The sequence below is a fragment of the Callorhinchus milii genome, unplaced genomic scaffold (assembly GCF_018977255.1).
Source record: "Callorhinchus milii isolate IMCB2004 unplaced genomic scaffold, IMCB_Cmil_1.0 Scaffold9, whole genome shotgun sequence".
NCBI classification, from domain to species: Eukaryota; Metazoa; Chordata; class Chondrichthyes; order Chimaeriformes; family Callorhinchidae; genus Callorhinchus; species Callorhinchus milii.
The window spans coordinates 4,800,527-4,827,353 of NW_024704750.1; the positions used below are offsets into that span (position 1 = coordinate 4,800,527).

General features: G+C 38.4%; 2 protein-coding genes across 3 annotated transcripts; one reads left to right on the forward strand and one right to left on the reverse strand.

Moving 5' to 3' along the window:
• The first annotated feature begins 230 nt into the window (after positions 1–230).
• Positions 231–9,178, forward strand: klhdc2 (kelch domain containing 2). The gene is given in 14 exon segments (NM_001292750.1): positions 231–300; positions 2,072–2,272; positions 2,730–2,809; positions 3,375–3,492; positions 3,946–4,064; positions 4,816–4,897; positions 5,002–5,085; positions 5,273–5,353; positions 5,871–5,929; positions 6,381–6,493; positions 6,854–6,926; positions 7,520–7,607; positions 7,922–7,974; positions 8,777–9,178. Coding segments are annotated over 13 exon segments (1,263 nt in total). The 5' UTR covers positions 231–300; positions 2,072–2,083; the 3' UTR covers positions 8,901–9,178.
• A 256-nt stretch (positions 9,179–9,434) lies between these two features.
• LOC103175348 (nuclear export mediator factor Nemf) lies at positions 9,435–26,386 on the reverse strand. 2 transcript variants are annotated; one of them, XM_042337904.1, is made up of 33 exons: positions 26,189–26,386; positions 24,880–24,948; positions 24,503–24,605; positions 24,020–24,145; positions 23,373–23,521; positions 22,599–22,666; positions 21,783–21,872; positions 21,543–21,616; positions 21,320–21,390; positions 21,082–21,157; positions 20,872–20,934; positions 20,320–20,397; positions 19,615–19,823; positions 18,750–18,938; positions 18,313–18,376; positions 17,765–17,853; positions 16,924–17,027; positions 16,514–16,576; positions 15,787–15,899; positions 15,346–15,403; positions 14,811–14,869; positions 14,179–14,299; positions 13,447–13,723; positions 13,089–13,134; positions 12,640–12,689; positions 12,247–12,388; positions 12,083–12,160; positions 11,788–11,991; positions 11,647–11,685; positions 11,024–11,130; positions 10,452–10,495; positions 10,285–10,364; positions 9,435–9,921 (listed from the first exon to the last, which is right to left on the reverse strand). In XM_042337904.1, exons 1-33 carry the CDS (start codon positions 26,242–26,244, stop codon positions 9,844–9,846), a joined length of 3,237 nt encoding a protein of 1,078 aa, XP_042193838.1. In that variant the 5' UTR covers positions 26,245–26,386; the 3' UTR covers positions 9,435–9,843. The 2 variants fall into 2 exon arrangements, with proteins under 2 accessions (XP_042193838.1, XP_042193839.1); XM_042337905.1 differs by lacking the exon at positions 26,189–26,386 and adding an exon at positions 25,478–25,497.
• Between the last annotated feature and the right edge of the window lie 441 nt (positions 26,387–26,827).

Genomic DNA, 26,827 nt, shown 5'->3' on the forward strand with positions numbered 1-26,827 from the left:
TTTTTGCACAAAAAAAATGTAATCCGTTTGGAATAGAAGTTCAATAACCCATTTTGCTGCCGATGCAAACTGTGTGACTGTGGCCCACAGTGCTGACCTGTCTCCCCCCCACACAACCCCCACAACCCCCACCAGTAAGGCTGACCAGATGGCCCCAGCGACACAGGGACCGTTCAGTCCGCCGCTCGCTCTCCGGACGGATTGTCCTGGGCCGAGCGGAAGTGGGAAGGATAAGGCTGTGGGACCGGATGTTTGGAGGCGGTGAGCGCGGAGCTGGAGATGCGCAGCGGCCGCAGAGAGGTGAGGGGCGGCCTTCAGGAGGGGCTGTGAGAGCGGCGCTCCCCCCCCACCACCACCAGCACCTGCCCCGAGTGGGAGGGAGGGAGGGGGGCAGTTTGTTTTGTGTCTCGACCCCACACATCGGGGGCTTTTTCTACCCCTCCCCCCCTCCACCCCCAACAACGCCTCCATCTCAGGCTCCAGTCCACGGCTCTGAGAGCTGTCGGTGTTGAAATAAACAATAACCATCCTTTGCCTTTGAGGCAGCGCCTTTGTCAGTGAGACGTCTCAAAGCGCTTCCCAGGATACGCTGTAAAGTGACCGGACTGTATGTTGCGGGCGAGACGGACGGACGGACGGACGGGCAAATAATTTGGCCGGTCCGAAGCTGTTGGCTTTAAAAGTTGTGTGTGATTCGCAACCGGTTGTCCCGCCGGCTTCGTGGCCTGTTGTCGTCTTGTATTTTTTTGGGGGGCGGTGGGGGGGGTGTGTGTGGGGGTGAGGGGGGAAGAATCTTAAAAGTGGTTTTATCCATCGTTTTGGGGGAATTTATGTTGGTTCCCAAAAAATCCGAAACGTGGATTGCTTTGCTCTCGTTTTTTTTTAAAAAAATAATAATTTTCGCTCGAGAGGACCCGTAGAACACAGTACGTTTAGTTAGTTATTTCGGTTGCACAAATATTTCCAACTACACGACTGACCGCAGAGCAGAAAAGCCCGTGATTTCAGATATCAAATGGTTTTGCTAATTGGAGATCAAAGCATAGGTGTAGTAACATCTGCTAACATAAAGCCACTGGTTGATGATATAAATATCTGTCCAGTGAATTGTTGTCCGACCTAAACCCACCGCAGCTATGTTTTGTGATAGGGGTTCACAAGGACTACAGTGTGAGCAGTCAGATCAGCACTGAATTAATTATCCCATATCATTCTGCCAATGTTAGTACAAACACAGCAGTTCTGTTTTCACTTCAGGGTAAAAGGAGATGCTCTCGTCTTAAGCGAGTAGTGTTTATTGGCCCCAGTATTAAATTGTACATCACAGTTTTGAATACCAAAGCTGCGATCGAGGCACTGAACTGTATAAACAAAATCTCAGATTGATTGTGCTTCGGTTTATCCGTGAAATTATTTTTCATTTAAACCTATTAAACCCATTTTCTGTTGATTGATATTTATCTTCATCTTCTCTTTAACAATATACACACATTTTCCATAACAGAACTCTCAAATGTACAGGAGGTCCAATCCAATTTTATGCTCATCAAGAAATATTTGTCGTGGTATATTACACTTCCTAGGCTGGGGTTTTGCTTTGAAAACGTTACCCAAATTTACCCATTATTGTGGAATATTTATTTAACTACATTGTTCCGAGAACACATTATGAGGAGATACTAGTTTATGAAAATCAAAGTTTACATGTAAGTTTGACATGCTGATCGATCTGATCACAAATTACAATGGGTTTGTTTGTGCATTGCAAAATTTTTGTTTTTATAGATATTTTCTGCCATTCTCACTGTAAAAAAGGCACTAGTGTACCACTAAATCTTCTGACTTTCCAATAGAACATTGCGTGTTTTCAATTTCTTTAATCTTGTTTTTCTTTAAAACCTGGTTCATATTGCAGCACTTTCATTCCACTAAATCTACAATATTTTTTCTTGTTGCAGTCAATTTGATTTGCTGTGAAGCATGGATTAAAAACTCAATTGAAATCACCGTAAAGCTCCCACTCTGCAATCTATACAGGCGCGTGCATTATTGTTGATGTTTTTTATTTTAGAAATTGTGAAACATGGCAGATGGAAATGAAGACATGAATGAGGACCTGCAAGCAGAGGAGGAGGAGGAGGAGGAAGAAGAGAATGATTTTCTCCCTCACAGAGTGACATCTTCATCTTTTCATGACTCTGTACCAGAGGAACGAAGTGGTCATGTAGCTGTAGCACATGGAAACTACATGTATGTCTTGGGTGGTTATAAGGTAAGATAATACTTGCCACACAAGCTGATCCTCAAAAACATTGATCATTATTTAATATTGTATGCTATTTGCATTTCTTCACCCCTACATGCAATAAAACATCTTATATTGGCTTCAATTTGACTCAGATCCTCTTAAGAAAACACATGATTTCTGATTGAAGGCACATACTGAATGGAGACATTAAAATTGATGTGGTTGCCCAATCATGTACCTAAGGAAATTTGGCATATAACAGTGAATAGCTTAGTACAGGTGCATAAAATGGTATTGACTGAAATGTTGTTTGCTGTTGGTATCTTAGCTAAATCTACTAAGGCCATTTTAAAAAATATACTTAGAATATTTTTAACAACTAGCATCCTCTAACCACAGGCTCTTAAGAATATTAAAGCATAAAGATAAATCAACATTTGGTTATATTTTTCTCATATTCTCTTGTGCTGTTCCTTTGCAGAATGCTGCAGTTCGAGGCTACCACGATTTCTACTTGCCAAGAGAGGAGCTTTGGATTTATAACATGGAAACTGGGCGATGGTATGAGTAATCTCTTTATTTTACACAAACTATTTCAGATTTATTTGAGATATTAAATAAATCCTTTTTTTTCTGCATCTGACAATTAAAGAGGGAAATTGAAAGCATTATTTGGAAACTTTGATCTAAAGGGAGCACATTTTTCACACTATTTAAATCAACTAAAAACAATGATAGTGTAAATGATTTTGATCTCTGATAAGTATATATGTTGTCATTTTTTTAAAAAACCTCGAGATTCCTGCTGCTATATTGTACTACTTGGACATTGGACTACTTGTTAAGATTAACATTTTATAAGCGAATGAGGAACATGTAGAAGGAAAATTGAGAGAAAGAAAATTAAATAGGCTATTCCATTGGATTATTGTGGACTGAAACCAAGCCATCTATCCCAATCCTCTTTGCCACATGGATGCATTGCTTAGGAAAACTTTCAAGGAGATGGTGTTTGAAGAAGGTACATGACCTTTACTTGGAGGATACCCAAGATTTAATGGACTCCCATTTTATAAAAAAATCCAATGAGCTGATTGATTCACTGCAGATGATTATCTTCTTACAGGAAGAAGAAATACACAGAGGGTGACATACCTCAGTCCATGTCAGGGAGTTGTGCAGCTTCTGTAGATGGAGTACTTTATTTGTTTGGAGGACATCATGCACGAGGGAACACCAATGAGGTTAGCAATTTTGGATTTGTTTACATTCTTTAACAATCTTTTCCTTTCTCCCTCTTTCCCCCTTAAATTAGCACTTTTTGACAATCACCCTGCATGTTATGGACAGAATGTAAAAAATGGTTGCTGGATTAACAACAGTAATATACAATTAAATAGTAACAACCGTTAATGTACCATTACAAATTTCATATGTGATTTTAGAATGTGCTACACTTTCCAGTCATAACCATGCATAAATATTAACAACTGGAATATTGAGTGTTAGTTGTAGAGAATTAGTTGTTTGCAGTTAAATATTTAGCCAAGGTAATGTTTTTGTACAATTTGGAATTTTAGTGGCTGGATTCTGATGTTTCTGTTTTTGTTGATATTAGAATCAGTTTTACAGAAAAACTGCAAAGCACTTTTTGATTCTGCAATAGAGCGTGAAATTTCTCTTTCATCTCTCTGCAGTTCTACATGTTAAACCTAAGACCCAAAGACAAAATATTATGTTGGGAGAAAATTAAAGAGTTCAGGGGTGTACCACCAACACCCAAGGACAAGCTTGGCTACTGGGTGTACAACAACAAGTATGTACACAATTCCCTCTAGCACTGTGTTGTTTAACAAAGTATTGATGGTGAGTTAGTGCTTCTGGATAATGGTACAGATGTTCATCCTGTACAGCCTTGCTCAAAAACTTTATAGACTGAAAACGAAGGCATTTCTAAAGTATAGTCAAACGTTGCTTTGGTGATGTGGGTGTTGTGTTAATGCTCTAATATGATCAGACCAGATGTTCCTTTATCCTATCCTGCTTTTTCTGTATACACCCATGTATGGGCATGTCAAGAAAAGGATGTAAACACTGAATTTTTTTTTACATACACTTGTGAATGTGCATATCAAATGCAAGTATTATTAATGCAGAAACATTTTCTATACAAAACTAACACTACTTTTCATATGTCACTCAATAAGTAATGTCATAGTGTGGTGTCATTTTTGTGAGCTCGCTGCCAAATAACGGTTTGCCACGATTTTCAAACGCAATCACATATTTTCTCAGAAAATCTCATCAGCCATTTTACAAATCTGATTTTAACATGGACATGGATGTTGGATTGTACAGTAGTTAATTATTTTGGTCTGTAATTTCAATAGAATTTTCATGTAGATGGTGGTACCTTAATCACTATAAACTGTTACTATTTCTAACCCAATGCTAGCACCAGTTAGTTGTTGAAATTTCTTTCTCTACCTCCACCCCACCCCCCCAACCACCAAAATATGATTATTTAAAGTAGTATTGCTCACACTTGTAGTTTCTTTGTACGCCAGGCTGATTTTCTTTGGTGGATATGGATACGCACCTCGAGGACAATATCATGGGACCTTTGAATTTGATGAGTCGTCATTTTGGGTACGAAATCAATTTATTGCCTTGTGATCATTTCCCGTAATGGAGAATTGCTGCAGAGAGTAATGAGTAAGCATTAACTTACCAATGTAATTAATTCTTTCCAGAACGCTAGTCACCCAAGAGGCTGGAACAATCATGTCCATTTCATTGATCTGGAAACCTTCACATGGAACCAGCCCATTACAAAGGTACCCTTGGTTACCGTTTCAATTCTGCAGAATGAGAATAAGTTGCCAAAGTTGCGGTACACTCCATTAATACGGTTGTTTTTCTAATGTTTTTGGCATTAAATCATTATTGTAAGAAACATTTGGTTCGGAGACCTAAGGTTTTACTATTGTGAGGTTTTAAATTGAATATTACTCTGTTCAACAGGGAAAGCCCCCTACACCTAGGGCAGCTCATGCTTGTGCTACAATTGGAAACCGAGGCTATGTGTTTGGAGGAAGGTATCAGGTATGTGTTCGGTTTACTGCCACAAATAATAGGTAATTTCACTACAGTTATGTGATATTTGTAATTAAAAAGTAGAGGAGGGCCATTGAAGTGCTGCATTTTGTATTGCGCTACTCAAAGATGCTTTATATATAGGATAACTTAAATCAGATTGACGTCCTCTGAAATGGACCCTGGGAGACCTCTCTTTAGAGTTTAAAACTAACTCAGTGGCTTCGCAGAGCATGAACCAAGAGGTTGACAATAAGCATTTTTGAGCTTAGTTTGGAGGCTGGTATTATACATAAGTTGAGTATTTCAAGACATATTTTACCCTCATTCCTTAAATAACAAACAGAATGTACAGTATTTAGGAATGCCACAATTTTTCACCCCAGATCCATAAGAATATTAAATGACTCAGACAGATGTCTGTCACAAACCAGGTTCACTTATTTCTTATTTTGCAGATTTCCAGCATCTGCAGTATTTTGCGTTTCACTTATTTCTTCTTGTGCTTGCTCCATTCCACAATTAGGATGCCCGGACAAATGATCTCTATTTCCTTGATCTGGACACGTGGGAATGGAATGAAGTGTAGGTTACAATTTTTCTGTTATTTATTTTACATAATTATGTCATGTAAGCTAAGTTATAAAGCTATACTTTATTCAGATGCATTAGATTTGGTCTTAAGGATGTTATATATTTTTTAGTGTTTTGTTCCTTTCTAAACTCCTCCAGTGTATGTACTATTTCCTGGCTGGGAGGACGACCAGATCCTAAGTCTCTGCCACTGCAGGTCTATTGTCATTTTTTAGAGGGTGAGGCTAGAGTTAATTTTGATTTGTTTTATTTTTCTTCCCCTCCTCCTGAAATCATTGACTCATGCTAGGTGCCACCCACTGACTCAGTATGTTTATTCAGTTATCTGTCTTTTGCAGTTTGGTGGATACAGTATTGCAGGTATCGCTTTTTAAGTGTTTATTAAATCAACACACTGGTATACAGAATATCTCATTCATATCATCACTGTTTTATTTGCTAGGGCACAATCACCCGATCAAATTCCTACTGGCCGCTCTTGGCACTCACTCACTCCGGTCTCAACCGACCATCTTTTCCTGTTTGGAGGTTTCACCACTGACAAGCACCCGTTAAGTATGTTCCACCCTTTTCATTTAATGTCGAAAGAGGTTAATATCAGCAATGTGTAGGATTTGGAGAAACATAGTGAAGTAGATGTGTGGTATTGTGGTGATGGTTGCTTTTTGTCTGTTATTTCCTTGCAGCAATTGTTAACTGTACAATTTTTTTTAATAAATTGCTCCTCTTTGAACTGTTTTGCAGGAATTGAATTTCCAATAAATAAAACTTAAGATTATCCATAGCAATTTTAATGATCGTCATTAAAATTCTATTTTTGTATAATGCGCCCTCATATCTAATGAATACTTTACCCCACTTTCTCTGGATAAGTTCCTGTATACAACACAATAATCATGTAATTTTATGTTACAGGTGATGCCTGGATTTACAGTGTGAGCAGAAATGAATGGCTAAGAGTAGATCACAGTTATGCTGATAGACCAAGGTAAGCAGCACTACTACAGATGATTTTAACCTGTGAAGTGCTCTGAAACATCTCAAAGATGTGATAAGGCGCTATATCAAATGCAAGTATTATTATTATTTTGCTTTTGAGATTCAGCCTCTACATGCTCTACATGAAATGCTGTACACTGTCCAGCACCTTGGGACATCCTCCCGACGTGAAAGGCACTATACAAATGTAATCTTGTTGTTGTTGTTGTACATGCAGTTAGGATTGGTTGTCAGTAGTGGGGTGGGGATAAGAGGAAAATCACATATGGACCTTGTTTCTCTTGTCCTGCTATCATCAGTTATTACATCAGTCTATACATAAAGAGAAAAGCTTATTATTGTTTTCAATAAAATTTCAGCCTCACATCAGCCCTGGGGAGTTCACTAAACTGCCCTTCTGCTGTACATTTCTCAGACTGAAGCAACATGATTATCCTTGTCCACACAACTAAGTGTTTATATGTAATTGGAAGTGGAACCTGAACTCCTTTGAAAGAATGAGAAAGAACATATCTATTCCAACATTGTGTTAACACATTTTCTATGCAGTTTTCTGTGCTAATACTTGTTATTTATTATCAGGCTCTGGCATTCTGCTTGCACCAGTGATGAGGGGGAAGTGGTTGTGTTCGGTGGTTGTGCTAACAATCTATTGGCTCATCACCAAGCTGTAAGTTCTTTATAAACTATATTCAGCATCATGGATTTAGAACAAATGTTCTTTATATTTTGTGTTATATACATTTATCTATAAAGCAAGAGAATGTTGAAATTTAATGATGTGTGGCATTGGAGCAAACACCCAATTTTAATTCTATTTGTTGGTGTGACTCATCTCCCTTGTTAAGATTTGAATTTGAACTTCTATTCAACTTGGAACAACACTTATAAAATATAATAACCAACATATCAATCAACCTGTGCTACTTTTAAGTCATTGTGAAGTATTTCTGATTTCTAAAATACGATTGTGTTTTTCTGCAGGCTCACAGCAACGACATCCTTATTTTTTCAGTTCAACCAAAGTCGCTTGTGAGGTAAAGGCATGATTCTGGGCATACATTATTGCTCTTAAAATCTTAAAAATTACTGTTAAGCATATTACTCCTCACTGCCAGAACCAAACAGTGGCATAATGAAACATTGAACTTTATTCCAGAGACCTGGATTCCAATCCACCCTAAATCATGAGTCTTCTCTCAGAGATTACTGCTTTCTAAATGAAATGTAGGGGAAGTCTCCGCTCAATGTAAATGAGAAAAACACTCTTGTACATTATTTAATTGGCAGTTTTCTTTAAAGAGGTCATGCCTAGTGTGGGGAACAGATATGTCACAGAGATGCAGTTAAGTGGTATTTCTCAGAAAGAGTTTGCCACACATTGTAGGGTAGTGTAGAGGGTTCTGTCTAAACCTGACCTTATACTTAACTGGGAATTGTTGATTGCAATAGGATTTACATCCCACAAAGTGCCTGATCTGATCGCATGTTAAAGTTTAAAGCTGAAGGCAATGGTTTGCTGAATAGGCTGGTGATGTGGAACACGAGCTTAGAATGGGATAGTTTTTTTTTCTCCTTGATAGAATCAAAGAACTATCAAAAGGATAGTTATTTGAGCATACAAAAAAAGGTCATGACATTTTAATGTTTGGTACTAAAAGAACACAGCCCGTCTGTGCTTTCCTTCCTTTTCTCTAAACCTAGCACATGCTTGGTAGTTGTTGGCTCACTCTCATTTAGCTTCAGTTGCCCTAATGATCTTGTATGTTGTGATTATCAATTATTTCTCTTTCAATTGTAGCTTCAGCATGTATTTTTTGCACTCTTTTTTTCCCTCAGACTTTGCCTGGAGGCAGTGATCCACTTCAAAGAAATGTTAGCTAACGTGTGGGACTGTCTTCCAAAACATTTGCTTTTGAGTGTCAATCAACGAGCTGGAAGCAGCAACACATCTGGATCATGAGTTATGCTAATTCACTTATACTTACAATAATAGAGTCCTAGAGCATGATTTAGCTACTCTTAGTTGTAGCTGGTCAGAAACTGTGTAGTTGTCGCAAACTGGTGGCTTAAGGAGCAGATAAGCATGACTTGATTTTATTTTGTACATAGGTATCTGCATTTTTGCAGGTTGTTACAATTTATTTTTGGTAGAATACTTTTTTCCTTTGGAACGTGATGTTATGTGGATGTATGTACATAAATCTTAGAATATTTGATGGTTTCCAATAAATGTAAAGCAAAAGAAAATCAGTCTGGTTAGTGAATGAAATGTTGTGAAAATAATACAAGGTGCTCGTTCCTTCAGGAGGACTGGTGTGTGTTCAGGGTTAGTATTTTAAGTGTACAGTGTTTCCTACCTAGTGCTGCACTGAGGAAGTGACAAATGGCACCTCCAGAAATATATTTCAAAAACCTCTGACATCAGGGGAAGCTTTTTTTAAAAAATACCAACAGAGGAGTAAAGACAATATGGCAGCTGTAGGACACCATGTGATACTATAAATAATTGCGATAAAAATTTAATGTTTCAGTTTCATTAATTACTCTTTTCAAAAGTAGTTTTTCTAACAGTTTTAGCCATTAACTGTAGCAGTACAAAGAATATCATTTTATTTCAACAAAAAAGGAACATTAAAGGAACAAAAATTATTTGAATGTGTGGGATTTTGGCAGCATGGTCAAATACTTTGGTAATTCACCAGTAAAAGCCTGGAAGAGTGAGTTCCTGTGAATACTGTCTTTGATTGATAAACGTAAGATTTATGTATTATTATAAAGCAAAGAACAAGAATGCATGCTTAATTCTGATTATTATTAAAGAATTCCCAACAAATCAGCTCTTCTGCACTCATCATTAAATACTCCATACATACAGTCCCAGAGAAAGCATCAATCCTCTGTGGTTATTTCCGTTTTAATGCCAATAAGTTAGGTGCTGAAACCTTCACTTTGCCAGGTATATTTCTCGACAAGTCAGTGTCCTAAAGGAGGGAAAAAGACTTGCTTTCATTACAATAGAAATGCTTTTGTCAGAAAGGCAACAAAACATTATTTCTGTAAGATCCTAAATAGTTGCATCATTGGTAATGAGAACACATCATTGACCTACAACATGTAAGATACAGTGTTTGGTTGATTTTTAGGAAGTTAAATATTCAGTTTTAAAACTATATACTCAATAGATTGTAGTATAAATACATACAGTCAAGTATTCAAGCTGAGCAACTTCATTTTGGTTTAGAAAATCAAACTTTGCTAAACAATGAACTTAACAAAAATAACATTATAGAAACGGTTACCTTAACAGTATAAAATATGAAAAATGTCATCATAGAAATGGTTACCTTTACACTGCGGAATAGATCTTTTTCCCGTGATGTAGAATCCTTGGAATGCATGAAGCTGTGCAGGGCAGTTTTAGCGGCTGAAATACAAAATCAAAGCTATTTCAGGGGGAAATTTTTTTTTTAAAATTGTGCAAAAGATATTATACCAAGAGAATTTCCCAAACCTTTCCCTTTCTTCTGTGTGCCAGGGGTAAGCTTCACCTTGTACCTAATATGAAACAGCAGATGAAAATCGTGTCTTAAAATGTTAAAATGTCTCAGCTAATTTCAAACCCATATGAATATTCTCTTAAAATAAAAGATACAGGGGTAAAATTTGAGGCACTCCTAAAAGCATTCCTTAAATTAAGGCACACCAACCAGTAGGTGGTGCCTCACCCCATCCAGGCAGGTAAATGGTTTGTTATGCTCAAGAGTCTTGAGTGCTGCCATTTTGTGAGCAATTTTACTTTGTAAATTTTATGTTCTACACAATGGATCTCAGTTCTTTGTTTAATACTGCTTTCCTTGAGAGGATCTACCCAGGAGGGCTGAAATGTGCCCTCTCTCCTTAGCCAAAAAGTTAACTCCTAGCAAGAGTCCTGGAGGTTTCGCTTAAAGTTCACGTTTGCCGAGGAAATACATACTCTGCCATCCTCCATGCTGGTAATTTTGATTTGTCCTGTTGATGGTCAGGTGCTGAACATTCCTCTGAATCAGCATAAAAAATCTATTTGCTTTGTTTCTAATCACTTACTTGTAGTTAGTCATGGCAGTGTATGGTGCACAGAGTGGTACAGCAAAGAGCAACACATCCTCCAGGTGAGGTTGTCCAGTCAATGAGTTCAGTAAATTTTGACCCTCCTATGTACAAAGAACATACATACAAAATTCAATCCTTTCATTAACATTTTATCCTTAAACAGTCTTTTTAAAATAAAGTACAATTTATAAAGTGCCTTTTAAGTCAGGAGTATGTCCTGAAGCTCGTGACAATACTTGCTGGGCACTCAAGTTGGGGTTGTGTGAGCCGAGCGGAGATGGGTTGGGGAGGGGGAAGGTAACTGAAGTGCGGTTAAAGTACATTTTGAGACATGCTTTGAACGAGGGGAGGGAGTGAGAGGGATTCTGGGCTGGAATTCCAGAGAGTGGGTCAGACTGGCTGAATGTACATTCAAATCACCTTGTACTAGTAGGCAACAATTTTCATTCCCAATTTGTTCCACCTATAGAACCGCTATGCATATATCTTCACAAACAATCAAGAACATTTCTCTCTTCATTGAGACTTTGCAATTTCTTGCTACATGACATATTCCCAAATATTGCAGACAAACAGGAAAAAAAATACAGATTAAAGTTAACATAATAATAATTTACCTCAACTGCTTGCTGGTCTTGCTCATGTTCCTCTTGATCCTAAACGGTAAAAATACACAATGACAACATAAATAATGACAGAATGATTTGTCAGAGACGCTGACTTGGAACATTTCAACGCTGTAAAGGACAATATCTTACTTCCTGGTCTTCTGCAGTTGCTGTAGCCTCGAGAGCACCATCTGCCTCAAGATGTGTTACTACATACACCGCCTGTCCTTTCAGCTTAACATTGGCTCCTTTTAGCGCAATCTTTCCTTTCTGGTGGATTTTTTTCAAACAATCTTCTTTTGTTTTTCCCTTTTTTCCTTTCTTCCCCTTAGCTTCTTTACTTGAACCTGCTGCCTGGATTTAAATTAAGAAAATTACTCTCCAATTGATTCAGCATCTTTAAAAACAAAGGTTTTTTTTTGATAAAATAACAATTTCTCTTTACCCCTAGTAATTTCATCATTAGTTCACGATCTTCCTCATCTTGATCTTTGTATTTTTCTTTAATCTTCTTCAATTTAGCCTGAATAACACAAAATACCAATGTGGTTTATACAGTATTTTGTTAGAGAAACTACTATTGAAACAAAGACTGTTCCCACTCATTACCTTCTGTCCCCTTTTCAAAGGCTGCTGGATCGACCCAGGTAATGTAGCATCCTCGTCTCCTACAGATGCTGTTTTCCTGTCTTTAGATTGGTCTGTGAATTCACAGTAATCGGTTTCAGGTTTCTTCTTTTTCTTCATTTCTCTGAAATACAAAAGGAATTTCTCCACGATAGAAAACCATCCAGATCCCAAAACTAATTAGTATAATGTAGTTATTTTAATAGGCTATCCATTGCCCATTAAAATTATTGAATACTTAGTTGAATTTTTCAATTGACTGTGCATTTTGTGTGCGCAATATTATGTTACAATATAAAAATATAAAATGTACAAATAACTATCTCTCTTAAAAATAAGTTTGGAATATTTTACATCATTCAGAATCAGACTCACTTTCTTTCTTTGGTTGATAGATGTTTTCTGCTTTGTGATTTTCCATCAACCTGGAAGCACAGGCACATTGTTAAGTTTCATATCCCTTACTGCAACAGTCAAATACACAATTCCTATCCTTTACTGCAAAAAACAATCAAAACATATTAGCACTGAGACACTAGAAGATGAATAAATGGATCAGAGGTTCAGTTAAGGACAGTGAGTCGTTGCAATAATCAGAATAAAAGAAAAAGTTTGAAAAAATTGGCCTGAGAAACATTCATATTTGACTAACGTAAGTAAGATTCTTAAAATTAGCAGACTTGGGAGGGTTTTTTTAGCCAGATAACAGAGGTGAAATATTTGAGTTCACGACATCAACAAAACCCAATCTAACTGGATTTCAAAACAATAGGTTGCTTCCATCTATCACCTCAATTCTAACCTAAAATCAATTTTACCCTTACTTGTTCAATCAGTTCATCGGGCACTTTGATGTGCATCTGCATAGGCCTGTTGATAAAAGAAATGTAAAAAATAATCAGGTCCCTTATTTACTTCAAAGAAAGCTTTCTGTAAATTGATAAACTGTTGACTTCCAAGTGAGGTTGGCATTTTCCTGCTTACAAGCAGAGAATACAAAGCCAGGTGCGGTCAGACTTTTCTGCACAGCACAGTTATCCATTAATAGACACAGCAGTCAGTCAAACACTTCATTACAGCCACCATTTTAAGGTGCAATTGGAAGGAAGTAGAGTGATTTCTGCTGCTAACTAACAGCTGCTGTTTACCACTGTAACATTAAAAACGATCTAAAAAAGTTACCTCTTGGCTTGAAGATGGGACAGATCAATAGTTGTATCAGGATAGTTGAATTCATCCCTCGATTCTTCTGCGTCGTTTTCCTCAGTCTCCGATATCTGGGACTCTTCAGGGTCGTTCACGTCATTCTCTAAATCACCCTCTTCTTTTTCCTCTGATTCAGCTTCTGAGTGTTCCTGTTGGTCTTCTGCTTGTGCTGAGATTTCCTCACACTGCTCACTTTCAGTCTTCGTACCGAGTTCTTTGTCCTCGTCACTACTGCTCTCATTATCTGATTCGGCTTAATATTAGAAAAAAGCTTTATGCATATATAAACAGTGTATTCATTTAGTTATCCACAATCCAGACTAACTGCAAAATTCAACACCTAGAGCACTGAAACTGAACCTTCCATTCATTACAGATGAATGTGAAGCATTGCTGCATGATATCATGAGTTCACTAGCATGGAATTAAACACTGACAGAAGAGGGGGGGGGGAGAAAGGAGTCAATTTTTATCAGCAGAGATGGGCGAGCGGAGGGGAAAAGTCACCGTCTTTGAGAAAAAGCATCAGGGAAATCTTTCTCAAAAGAATTGGCACAAAACCACATCATGCGACCTTCACAAATTATTGGGACACTTCCACTGGCATGTGTTAGCTGTTCACCTAACCTCAGGAGTGTGTTTGAGGTAGCAGAATCATGCTCTGTTAGAATACTTCAGAATCGGTATTCTAAAACATTTGTGCATTACCTAAAGGTATAGTTTCTTCAGAAAATAGTTCAGTCGTGGTACTGGTCACTGACTCCATATCTTCATCCTGCACTTTCACCTTCCGTTCACCCCTGTGTCGCCAAACACATTCCTCGTCGACCTGATTATAAGCAAACAGTAGCAGCTTTAAATCCTACCCGAGACAGAAAAATAAAGCACTAGATATTCACCATCAAACAACCTGTAGATTAGTTCAGAATAACTTTGATCCAAAACCACCCTTCAATCCCATCAGGATGGTTAATGAGACTATAACAACAGGCACTGGATGTCACAGTAGGTTAGCTGTTTGTGGGCTCAAGCTGGTACAAATACCTCAGGCATTTTCCTATAAAAAAATGCAATGATCTGACAATAATCACCTGTGAAGCTGGTGATTTACTCTCTTCTTGCATATTGACAGTTTTAGAAGTTACAATTAATGATTTCGCAAAGATCACAAATTAGGTGGTTTCAGTATTCACCATTAACGCATCAAATCTAGTTTGAAAAGACCAATGTGCTTCCTCAAACATAGCTCAGATTGATGGAAGAATTCTCTACATTGGGGGGTTAACTACTTTACTGTCCCATTTCATTCAAAATTCCCAGGCCATATGTGAATATATTACCTTAAACAAGAAGCCGAATCCCATCATAAGATAGGAAGGTGGGAGATAGTTCTTTTTACCTGGAAATATTAAATCACAATATGATTACTAAATTATCACCTGACTGTTAGTTAAGCTGTTAATTAGGAATCCTCTGATCAAGAAAACTTCAATAATGAAAAAATACAATGTTTTACATTATATCTGGTTCAGGGTAAAATATTATGCACATGTTAAGATCTATTTACTGTGACTGCAAGACAGTTACTTTAACTCAACCCAAATATTTGCATTATTCTTGTGACGTGGCTATCTGGGAAGGAGATGAATAGCTGGATAGGAAGCACTCTCTTATCCAGTCCTCGGTTTAGATTTGCAGATTACATGGCCTATGGCTTCAGCTGTGATGGTAAGATCTGCTTTAATAGCGAGACACTGACCAAATTTGATTAGTGAGTATGACAAATGCCATATTAAGTGAGCAAATGTGGATTTCTATCAGAAATCAAACTAACAATTCAGGTATCACAATGGTCCATGTATCAAGTTTTCTCACCTCTGATCATAAAACTTCCTGTTGTCAGATATTCCCCTGTAGGTGCAGTTTTTGATACCTGATGGCAGATACAAAGGACACATATATTCTGCTTCTCAATACAAACCAGAGATACAGTTGTGTGTGTGATGCCACCAGTCACCCAATGGGCCAGAGACACAAGCTTTATAATCTGAATTTTACCGTACAGGCAGAAGATTACAAGATCAGTTTGGATGAAGAAAGCCCTTTGGCCCTTTTGATCTCATTCTTCCAGAATAGCAACCCTACCATCCTCCCAGTCACAGCAACATTAAGCTGTTTCTTGAACGAGTTCAGTATCCTGAACTCAACTAACCCCCTGGTAACCCAATCCAATCATTAATGACTGATGGGAAAGAAATACCTCCTGCCAGTATTGGTTGTGATCTAGTACTGGAGAAAGCTGTAACAGTTGGTTACCTGATGATGGTAGACCCACCAAGCACTTGTTATTACACGAGCGTCCCATGCTGCACTGTAACACACTGCCATTGTGCCCACTTCCATTAATGTACGTGGTGGAAGTGGCTGCCCTGGAAATCAAAAATGTGAATTTCAACAAAGACTTCCTATAGTTGAAGAAAAAAACGATAGAAATGAAAAGAGGTCCACTGGGTAAAATATAACAATTGGCACATTTTAAATGAAACTCAAAACTTAATAAAAAACTCAATAAATAAATTTCTACCTCTACAAAAGTAGTTGTAAGATACACAAAACATTTAAACATGTTTCCACCAAATCATTCTCCTTGGCAATGCTTGCTTCTAACTTGGTTTATTCTGAACATTTTGCTTTTATTACCAATCTAGCAGAGAAATAAATGTTGGTTTTGGGCCAAGGCTTTTACAACCATCATCTGTGTGAAACATACATTCAGTATTAAACCAAAAATAAACTTGTCCTACATAATTAGGTGGGGTTTGGGTGGGGGAAAAAGGAAGGAGAATGAATGATTCAATTTAAAAAGAGATTAAAAACAAACAAGAAGTCCATTGTTAAGACACGACAAAACGATCGTATTAAGTTCAAAGCCAAAAAGGTAACAGCAATGTCGCTTTTCATTGAGTGCAGGTTTCCTTTACTTTAAATCTCTCAGTTGCAAATAGCGTAACAATCGAACGTTCTGAAAAGATGATCATTTAACCTGTTGGGTTCTTGATGACACAGCTAGTTGCACCATGAAGGTCAGCGTGCACATAAACATCACCTAAAAAAACAAGAAAAATGACTGAAAATAAAACTGAATTGTTTAAAACTGGCACATTACCCAAATTTACCCTCTAGGCATGAAAGGCCCTACGCAAATGTAATTTGTAATTTGTTGTTGTTGCCGCTTTGAATATATTGCATGAATCCTAAACTGGCCCCCTTTTTGCAAAAGTTGCTTGATAGAATCTCAAACAAATCATGTTGACTCCCAATTGACCTTATATCAAACTTTGTGACAGACCTTTTTAAACTGCACAGGGGTAGTTTTTGTGTTAGCACAAATAGTAAGTTATAAGAAACCAAAATGAAAATACCTAAAATGTGAAAACAATAGCTAAAACAAACCTGATCTAAGGTATCGTTTCACAATGATCTCATTTTGCTGCTGGTCTCGACCAGCTATCACCAGGTAATTTTCACTGCTGACAAACCACAAGAACTTCTCAAACCTGACAAACAGAAATCAATAACACATTGGAGTTAATATGACAATTACAATCCTCTATCATCAATCGTAAAAGTAATTTATATAGAAGTGGTATATCTGAAATCAGTGCCTTGTTATACCTTTGAGAGTCGACAATATTCAATATAAACCAGTCACAGAAATGCTTCAGTCGTGGAAGTTTATAATTTTCTACTTGGTGGGTTTTTAAGAGGAAACAGTTTTGCCACTCAGGTACAAAGCATATAAAATAACAGATAATACTAGTTAACATACTACTGTTTTTAATGAAAATCCAAACATATAAAACATATTTCACTAATTTTAAGGGCATTGCATCTATACTGTTTCACCAAAATTAAATCACATACATGTTAGGAATGGAATTTCAGCAGACATGATTTAATATGGGCCCCAGTCAAATTTAATCTTCAAAAATGTCCAAAGTAGTGACCATTCATTGTTCTCACCACATAGAAACTACAATTGTTATAGTGAGTAGTTGAGCTTTTCCCTTGTGCTCTTTAACCTGATCTTTAATCTTTAACCTTCAATGTGAAGGACGCTGCAAGTTGTTCTTTGTTGTTCAACTGAACCAAGTCTGCAGTAGGAGGTAGGAGGAGCAGAGAGAAGACAATTCAAATAGAATGGGGAGAGCAGTTCAGATGTGGTATGTACGTTGGTACAGTTTTGTTTTCATCTCCCTGTTGTCAAACAAACAATACATACCACAAAACCTACCAATACACTTTCCTGGCCTTCTGGATAGTAATGACCGTTTGAGCTTCTTTTAATGTCTTTTTTGTCTTCTTTTCTGCAGATTTGAATGCCTATTTTACAACAAAAGATAAAAGTCACAGATGATGATGGTGAACTGTCTGCTGACTGTATAGCAACTCTCCTTCCACTACATTAAGAATAATTGTTGGGACGGGTACATTTTCTTTAGCTTGTCCTCTAAACAGGCATTTAAACATATGTCTATACTGATTCTGTTGTGATTTTAGACAAAATGTTTAATGGTTATCAGAAACTTTACACCTCAGTTCTCAGAGTAATTTGCATAGAGTACTTTCCTGGGTAGCTTGATCAGTAAAGAGTTATCACTAAGTCGCTCTCACAGTGACCCATCAAACATCACCTTCTAGACTGAAGACGTCCGAGGCACAGGAATAGAAGTGTGAACATTCTATCGCTAGAGCTTCAATAAATCACTAGCTTTGTTGCAGCACTAGTCAAAAGTGAGCAATGTGATTCAATGAGAACTAAGAACAGTAGGTAGCTCCTACCTTTTCTGCTGCTTCAACGGTCTTCTGTTCCTTCTTAGCTGCAAATCTTTTGTGGTCATAGTATCTGCAACACAATGCCACTTGAAGCATTAAAAAAAAATTATACCCAGCCTATATATATTAATCATCAGTCGAGCATGGAGTTAAAGGTACCTGAGGCCTGTGGGACAGTAACCCAGTCCAAGTAAAAAAGCAATCAACGCTTTCTTTCAAGTGAGCAGGAAGGGAGAAATTGCCACAAAAATGACCATTGACATCAATAATAATAATCCTTGCATCTGATATAGCGCCTTATCACATCAACAAGACGTCTCAAACGCTTCACGGAATATACTGTAAAGTGAATTCACTGTACATTTTGTGGGCGAAACGAGGCAGCCAATTGCGCACAGCAATGTCTCTCTCAGTTATCATGGGGTTTCCAGAAGAATGCCTACTTTTTTGCATTGCCGTATGCAGATAAACTGAGATCCACGTCCACTAACATGGGCTTGTTCTTCTGCGGCATTTTCTTTTGCTGCTTGTTTCTGTTCTTTTTCTTCTTGCCTTTCACTTCTTCTATTCCCACTTCTTCCTCCACATCGACGCCCTGTTGATCTTCCTCATCAGTCGTAACGTATAGGTTCCTAAATGTGGTCCAGAAATAGAATTATATCGTACAGCGGTTACACATACACATCTTACCTGTCAGCTCTTAGAAACTATCAAGTAATTTTCTAGGAATTTCCAATACATGGAATAATGATTGGCTGTGGTAGACTCAAAAACTCAAACAGACTGAGAAACCGAGATATCTCCTACCCTTTTACAAGGTTAAGATCCACAATAGAAGCAACATTTGAACTTGAATATTTATTTCCAGCATTTAACTCAATCCCTAGTTCATTATTATGCACCAATGCACATTGTATACATAATAGTAAAATATTACCCTGAAACAATTCCACTCTTTGTACTTTCCAAAAAAAAGAGTCGCCCAGAATCTACAAGCTTAGGCGAGAAGCATTACAGGTTACACAATTCTTATCTGATACATAGAGAAACAGTCTTGTGAGAGGCCCAGAGTAGCAATACTGTGCTGGATAAGATTCAATGGGGCATTGTACCATTACAGCACGTACTGTATATTACAGGAGAAAACTAACACTCGATATGTTATCAATTAGATTGAAACTAAAATATACAGAACAATGAAATTATAGAGCAAATCAAAAGAACACTGCAATTGTTGAAATTGTTCCCTTAGTACCTGGAACCTATAATGGGAAAGATACAGACTTCAACAAATATAAAACCTCTTACTTCAGCAGCATAGTGATATGGTTGGTTTGCAGCTTCAGGTCTTTAATGGAACAGGCCACTGGGTCATCTTGAGCCTGTGCTTCTTTTACAATGTTTCCGATTTCCGTCCAGTCGATCTGATTTGCTAGGGCACTGCGTATCACGTGGATGGCTTTATCGACCATGGTCAGATTAATCTCGATTAACTCTCCCTTCACTTTATCGATTTCCTATGGAAACAAAAATATCTAATCATCATCCTTGCATTTGATATGGCGTCGTTGAGGCATCTCAGAGATATACTGTATCTCATCACATTACAGTATATCGTCACGGGATATATTGTAAACTGTTGTGGCTGTGTGTATTTTGTGAGTGAACGCCAATTTGCACACAGCAATGTCACACAACCAACACACCCCCAACACTGCACTAGAACATCAGCATAGACGATACGGATTTGAAGAAACCTCTTCGACCATGCCACCGGTCACCCACCTTCCCCTCCCTTCTCCCTCCTGATCCCAGCTTGAGTCCGAAATACTGTACACTGTCCAGCGCCTTGGGCCATCCTCCCGACGTGAAAGGCGCTATACAAATGTAATCTCGTTATTGTTGGTTTATATCTCGTACTGCATTAACAGATCTCACTGCGGCAGCAGTTTGTGACTGCAATTGGTCGTATTCAGCATTTTACTATACACAGATATAGAATTTTTTTTTTACCTGATTTGCCTGTAAGGATTCCAACCTTTTCTCATGATCCTTACGAACATTATCCAGTTTCTTTAATGCTTGTTTCTCCTTGAATGCAGATAGACAGTGTTAATTGACAGCATCTTGTACTCATTTATAACTGCTAGATACATCTTTTCTCATAGCAACTGTCTGGAACTCAGCAAAAGTTTGAGGCTCAATATTAGGCATCAGCTTTTTAATGCTATTAAAATTTCCCTTACAAAATTATTGGATTCCCCAAGACCTTTTAATAGACCATTCTGGACAGAGCCCTTATACTGCAATAATGCAAACCATCTGGAATTCAATCTCAACTTAAACCATGGTTACTGTACTAATGTTTGTAATTGCTTCAGTGATAAACTTTAGTTCATAGACCAAAGGACCAAGCATAACTGAGGTCTCGTGACTTGTCTATTTGATTGTGGGAAGGGAAATCAGGGGATGAAATCTAATCTTTCAAAACGCACATTCAATTCAATCATTATTAAATTCTTCCATAAAACGTTTCACCTTGCTTAAAAATGCAGTAAACCTTACCTGATGTAAAGCCTTTATATCTATTTTCTGACTTTCTTGCTTTGAATAAAACTCATCAACTGCCTGCAGAAAACGTATACACATAGAACAGTATTACTTAATTTAATACCAGACAGACATCTTACAGAACAGCGTTTTCTACTAAAGCTCTAGCCTATATTTTCGCAAAGGCTTAATTATTCCTATGCAATGTACAGGAGAGGCTTTCACCTTATTGAAGGAGTCAAATTCGACGTGCAAACTTTTCGCATTCTGTGCAAAAAGGAACGGATGAAACTCCTCATAGCTGAAGAAGAAAAAAAAGTCATGTTTTCAAAGACAGTTTTTGTTCGAAATTGTCATTTTACAATTCTTATGTTTTATTAAATCTTGTAACACGCAATTCACAAATTCTGCTGTGAATTGTGATCGGTTGTGATAAGATTGTGATAGAAGCATCAGGACTTACGTTAGTAGCTCTTCAGGGGGACTGCCTGGATCCAAGTTGAGCTTTTGCTCTCGTTTCTGTATAATATAACCCTGAACACAAAAGTAACACCAGCTTTGAATTTCTATATTCCAGGTTTGAAAGGCTAACAATAAATTAAGCACATAAAAAATGCAATGTCTCTACCTCATCAATGAATTTAAAGCAATGTAGCCAAAGGGAATAAAGAAATAAATTTGACTACCTTTCCATTAAAGTTACTACTCATTTCCATGAATTCTTCAGCTTTCTGAAGAGCTGCCAGAAGTTTTTCTCCATCTAGAATCCAAATAACAAATGAATACAAATCACCAATACAAAGCTCAATAGGATTAAAACTCAACATGTGAAAAGTAGAAAAATAATTGCATTTGTTTTGGTCACAGTAAAAACAGAAAGAAGTTCAACAGTGGACACAGTTTACAAACGCCTCACTTCAACTAACCTTTAGACAAATCAAAATCTTCGTCTACTTTAACACTACCAGAGAATCCAACGTCAGTCAGACAGTGCTCAATCAGTGTTGCTCCATAGGCTGTAAACATAAGAAAACCACAGTTGAAAGTATGCTATAAGGCAGATACAAAATCAATACTGCCCTCACATAGGATAAGGTCTTGAAGAACATGACAAGCAAATACAATAAATTCCTAATAACTCGACCCTGCCTTAACTTGTCACTATCACTTAAGTCATCATGCTGTCAATATCCTTATTTATACATTTGCCTAACTCACCATTCTGGATAATTCGCCACTAAGCCCTTTTCCTTTGGCGTGACAAGTTATCAGGAGTTTGCTGCACATAATAAATGTGGACTGATATTGACACCATGATGACTTAAGTTAAACCAAGGTCGAGTTATCAGTTTACTGTAACGTATTTCGAGTAACAGACACTCTGACTTAAAATTATTGATCTTAACCAGGTTTCCTTTTCATTCCTTCCCTTCTCTCCACTCATTAGAATGATTGTGAAAAACAAAAGACACATCATTATTTCAATGCATTTTACATGTCACAGTATGAAAAGCTCACTGAGGCTTTACATTATACTATAAGTTAACAATAGGGTAATGTTTACATAACAGTGATATTTATGTTTTCATTATTTTCTTCTATGGTGCTTTCAGCAAATAAGCAGTTTGATTAACATCATTAAACATCAAATATTACCACAAATAAACTGTCATTTCAATAAATTATTTGCTGGTTAGCTAACAACTTATTGCCCACTGTATTTACATTACAGTAAAACTTACGTAGGTGAGGGTTAAGAACTCTCTTCAATTGTTCTCCATTTGGTGCATTAGACAAAATTTCTGTCAGCCTGTGGAATATACAGAAACATCATCCTACTATTTTAAATAATGTTAGCTTTCAGTTAAGCAGTATATCCACACAGCAGTTGGGATAAAAACATCAGGGACTTCTCAAGAGGACACAATTCAATGAGGTGAACAGCAACCAAGCAAAGTTTAATGCTTAATTTCCCAACAGTTTCACACTTGGTTCCAAAGTGAAATGTAACCGTTTCACAAGAAGCTCACAGAATACCACTCTGTCTGTAGATATCCAACTCCTCACATATTGAGAATTGACTTGAAAACTTACAAGAACTTAGTTACTAATAAAATGTTGGTATTGATTTTCAGGTTTGTCCTTTTTAATAAGAGATTGAAGTTTAAAACCAGTTCAATTGACTCTGAATAAACATTACATACCTGATTCTACCTGCAGAGATTTTCGTAAATTCCTCAGCCTTCTCTAGAGCTGCTAGAAATTTTTATTTTTTATTAACCTCTTATTCACTCCCTATTACATGATGCATTCTGACAAGCGGTCAGTTCATATGACACTTGCACTTTTCCAGCAGGGATAACTAAATACTATTCAGGAATCTCCAGTGATTTTTCTCTTTCCTGGCCTAGGAGTGCTAAGGCCAATTGTACCCCCATTAGGCCAGGAGGGGAACCCTCGTGATTTCTCTAAGTCAAAGCTGAAACAAATAATATTCAAGTTTCAAACCACAGTACCTCTCCAGGCTTAGCAGAGGCTCTGGACCTTTGGCTTTATCCACTGGGTATCGCTCTCGAACAGCAAATTTCACATCATCTGCTTCGTTGGTGTGGAAACGCAGGAGATTAAGAATTGTATATTCATGGTCTGTGAGAACGACATTACCCTAGAAACACACAGAGATCAAAGGTAATGCTGGTAAAGTTGCTCTTTTAACAATTATGGACCTCTGTCACATGTCAGGACAGTGGCAGGAGGCAGCATGTGGTGGAGGGGGAGCGGGATCCCTTTTGACAATTCCTCTGCAGTTATAAAGACAGTGATGAGACATGACTGATCCATGGACAGTGACATGCTTTGCAATGATAGTAACATGGCAGTGGTTTGTTCATGCTGAAGAATGTTGAAAATTGACTTTGTTTCAGGTTTAGAAAGTTTTGATTCTCAAAATACACTTCATATAATATTTATACGTATAACAATGCTTACATTTGATATAGCGCCTATGTCTTCGAGACATCTCTAAGCACTTCACAGAAAATACTGCGAAGTGAATTGACTGGGTATTTTGTGGGCAAAACTTACTTATAAAAATCAATCTGACAACAGTTCAACTAGTTCAGGAATTTTCTTTTCCAAAAGCGTGATATTTGTGATAACTTACTCTGTCGTACAGTTCAACAATCAAGTGGTAAGCTGCATCATCAGATCCAAACTGAAAATCTACAATCCTGTCGACCCCAAGCTGTTTAACGCTGATCAAACGGCGCGATTTTAGATGCTTACGGCACTGCAACCAAAACAACAAAAACACATCCAGTTTACGAACAATGCATTCCTCACTCACGTTTAAGACCGTGAATTTAAGAAATGTAATTGTATTTTGACGATACAATCAGAACTCATGCAATATAAGAATATGTTATCACAAGCAATTTCAAACAAAATACAGGAACAATTGTGCAGAACTTTAGTTTCAGCACGATTGATTGTGGCGATGTGATTTTCAAAGCTATATTATAAAATATGATTTATGTAACTTGCTTAAAATAACATGCATGTGAAACTCAAGCATCCGTAACTTGTGCAGGAGTCATCGTAAATTTGTTATATTCGTGGCAGCATTCCATCAGAATTGCCTCTGTACCTTCATTGCAAAGCCGGATGGCATCATGTTCTTTGGCCATTCAAACTCTGTTGTGTGAATCCGAATTCCAGATTCAATTAAAATAATAGCTTTCAAATCAGGCCTATAAAAAGAATGAATGTATGTTACAATGTTATTTATGGCATTTATTTGACACTGTGGAACAACTAAACCATCTTATCGGACCCCCAAAAAATTAAGTCATGTTAGAATACGCTCACCAACTGTATACCTTAACAGTGTGAATTTTATATACAGTATAAAGTAACTGTTCTGTAGGAATTGTTTTTCAAATACCAATTACACTATGAACAATATTATCATTGCTTTATACCCTCTGACATAAAACAAAGAGAAGCTTAGAAAAATAAACTTACTTTTGTACTCGAATGAGATACGTTCTGTTGTCCACATCGTAAACATTGTTTACCCTCATCCCTAAATAACTGAAGACAATTTAATGTTACTTTACACAAAATAAGATTGAAATAAACAGCCGAAACTGCTTAATCACAAGGCTGCCTGACCTGAATTGTTTTGAAAATAAATCAAACATCAATACTTTCAATGTACCAATGTGTATTATTCATTCAAACAATAGCACAGTCAGTACACACCGGGGCAAGTCCAGTCTCGCTAACTTTAGTTTAACAATATAAGTTGAACGTTTGGAACTCATGCGTCTAAAGTATACAGTGTCACGTGTAATGTAAACACGGTCAATTACAACAACGCTGACAGTGATCATTATCTGTCATGAAAATCATGGCGTTCACACCACTCACTCCTCTGGACGTCTATGTAATAATAATAATAATCCGCGCATTTGATATAGCGCCGTATCGAGGCGTCTGAAAGTGCATCACAGATGTAAATTGACTGCGTATCTTGTGGGCGAAACACTAATAAAAGGCTAAAACACTTGTAACCGACTGCAATTCAGTACAATCCAAACACAACTGTCATCATTCTCACCACATGTTCCAGTTGTTGGTCACTGTGTAAAAAAACACACAACACACAGACAGACACACAGACACAGACACACACACACACACAGACACATACACACACAGACACACACACACACAGACACAGACACACACACACACAGACACACACAGACACACACACACACACAGACACACACACACAGACACACACACACACACACAGACACACACACACAGACACACACACACACACAGACACAGACACACACACACACAGACACACACACACAGACACACAGACACACACACACACACAGACACACACACAGACACACACACACACACAGACACACACACACACACACAGACACATGGGGAGGGGAGGAGGGGTAACAGGACTTTGTGAACACCCTGTAGCCGGGGAGAGAGAAGCATTTTAATAAAGTCAGTGCTTCCCCCCTCTCTCTCCCTCACCCTCTCTCTCCCTCCCCCTCTCTCTCCCCCTCACCGCCGCCTCTCTCCCTCCCTCTCTCCTGACATGTACACGGTGACCGGCAGCAGCAGCAGCAGCAGCACCGGGCGCTGTTAGTGAGTAAACACAGGCACGAGCTGACACTCGGGCCCCGGGGGGGGAGGGCCGCGGCCTGCGGGCCCCGGGGGGGAGGGGGAGGGGTGGGTCGCCTACCCAGGGCCCCCCCCCCTCCCCGGGGTAACCGCCGGTATCAGGACCCACCTCTGGAGCTCCGACACTGTGACTCGGATGTCGATGGTGTTGAATCTCGACTTCATTTTGGCCGCGAGGTGTTGGCCGCCGCCCCCGAGGCTCCCGAAGGCCCTCCCGAGGCCCAGTCCTGTCGGTGGTCACGAAGCCGCCGCCAACGCCAACGCCACCGCCTGAACCTCCGCCGCCAACCCCACACCGCTCCTCCGGGGCCACAGCGCCCCCCGGCGGTCGGCCCTGAGCTCAGCAAAGCAACGTTGTGCTCGAGGCGCCCTCTAGCGGTGCTGACAAGACACAGCAGAATCTGTTCAACACAGGGTATCTGTCCACAAAGTCCTGTCACCCCCCCCCACCCCCCACCCCCCCCCACCCCACCCCCACAACCCTTTTTTTTATTGGGTTGAAGCAGTAGTTAACACTAACACAAACACACACACACACCCCCCACACACACACCCCCACATTACTGCATCAACACAGAATGCTATTGACGGTCTACGAAACACACAGTCACTCCACTTGACACAGCACGTTCTGCGAAGCGCTTCGAGGCGCGATCAGGCGCGACCTCAAATGCAAGGATTATTGTTAGCAGCGGTGTATTGCAACGTAACGAAGGTGCTTTTTTCTTTTAAAAGAAAATGCAGTGTT

What these genes read in the sequence shown, in the direction of transcription:
- LOC103175348 (XM_042337904.1), bottom strand. Translation starts at nt 26,244, where the DNA reads ATGAAGTCGAGATTCAACACCATCGACATCCGAGTCACAGTGTCGGAG. An exon ending in GATTCGGCTTCTTGTTTAAG is followed by an intron (nt 14,300 to 14,810) that starts GTAATATATTCA and finishes GCTTATAATCAG; the next exon opens with GTCGACGAGGAATGTGTTTG. An exon ending in AAGACCAGCAAGCAGTTGAG is followed by an intron (nt 11,131 to 11,646) that starts GTAAATTATTAT and finishes CTTTGTACATAG; the next exon opens with GAGGGTCAAAATTTACTGAA.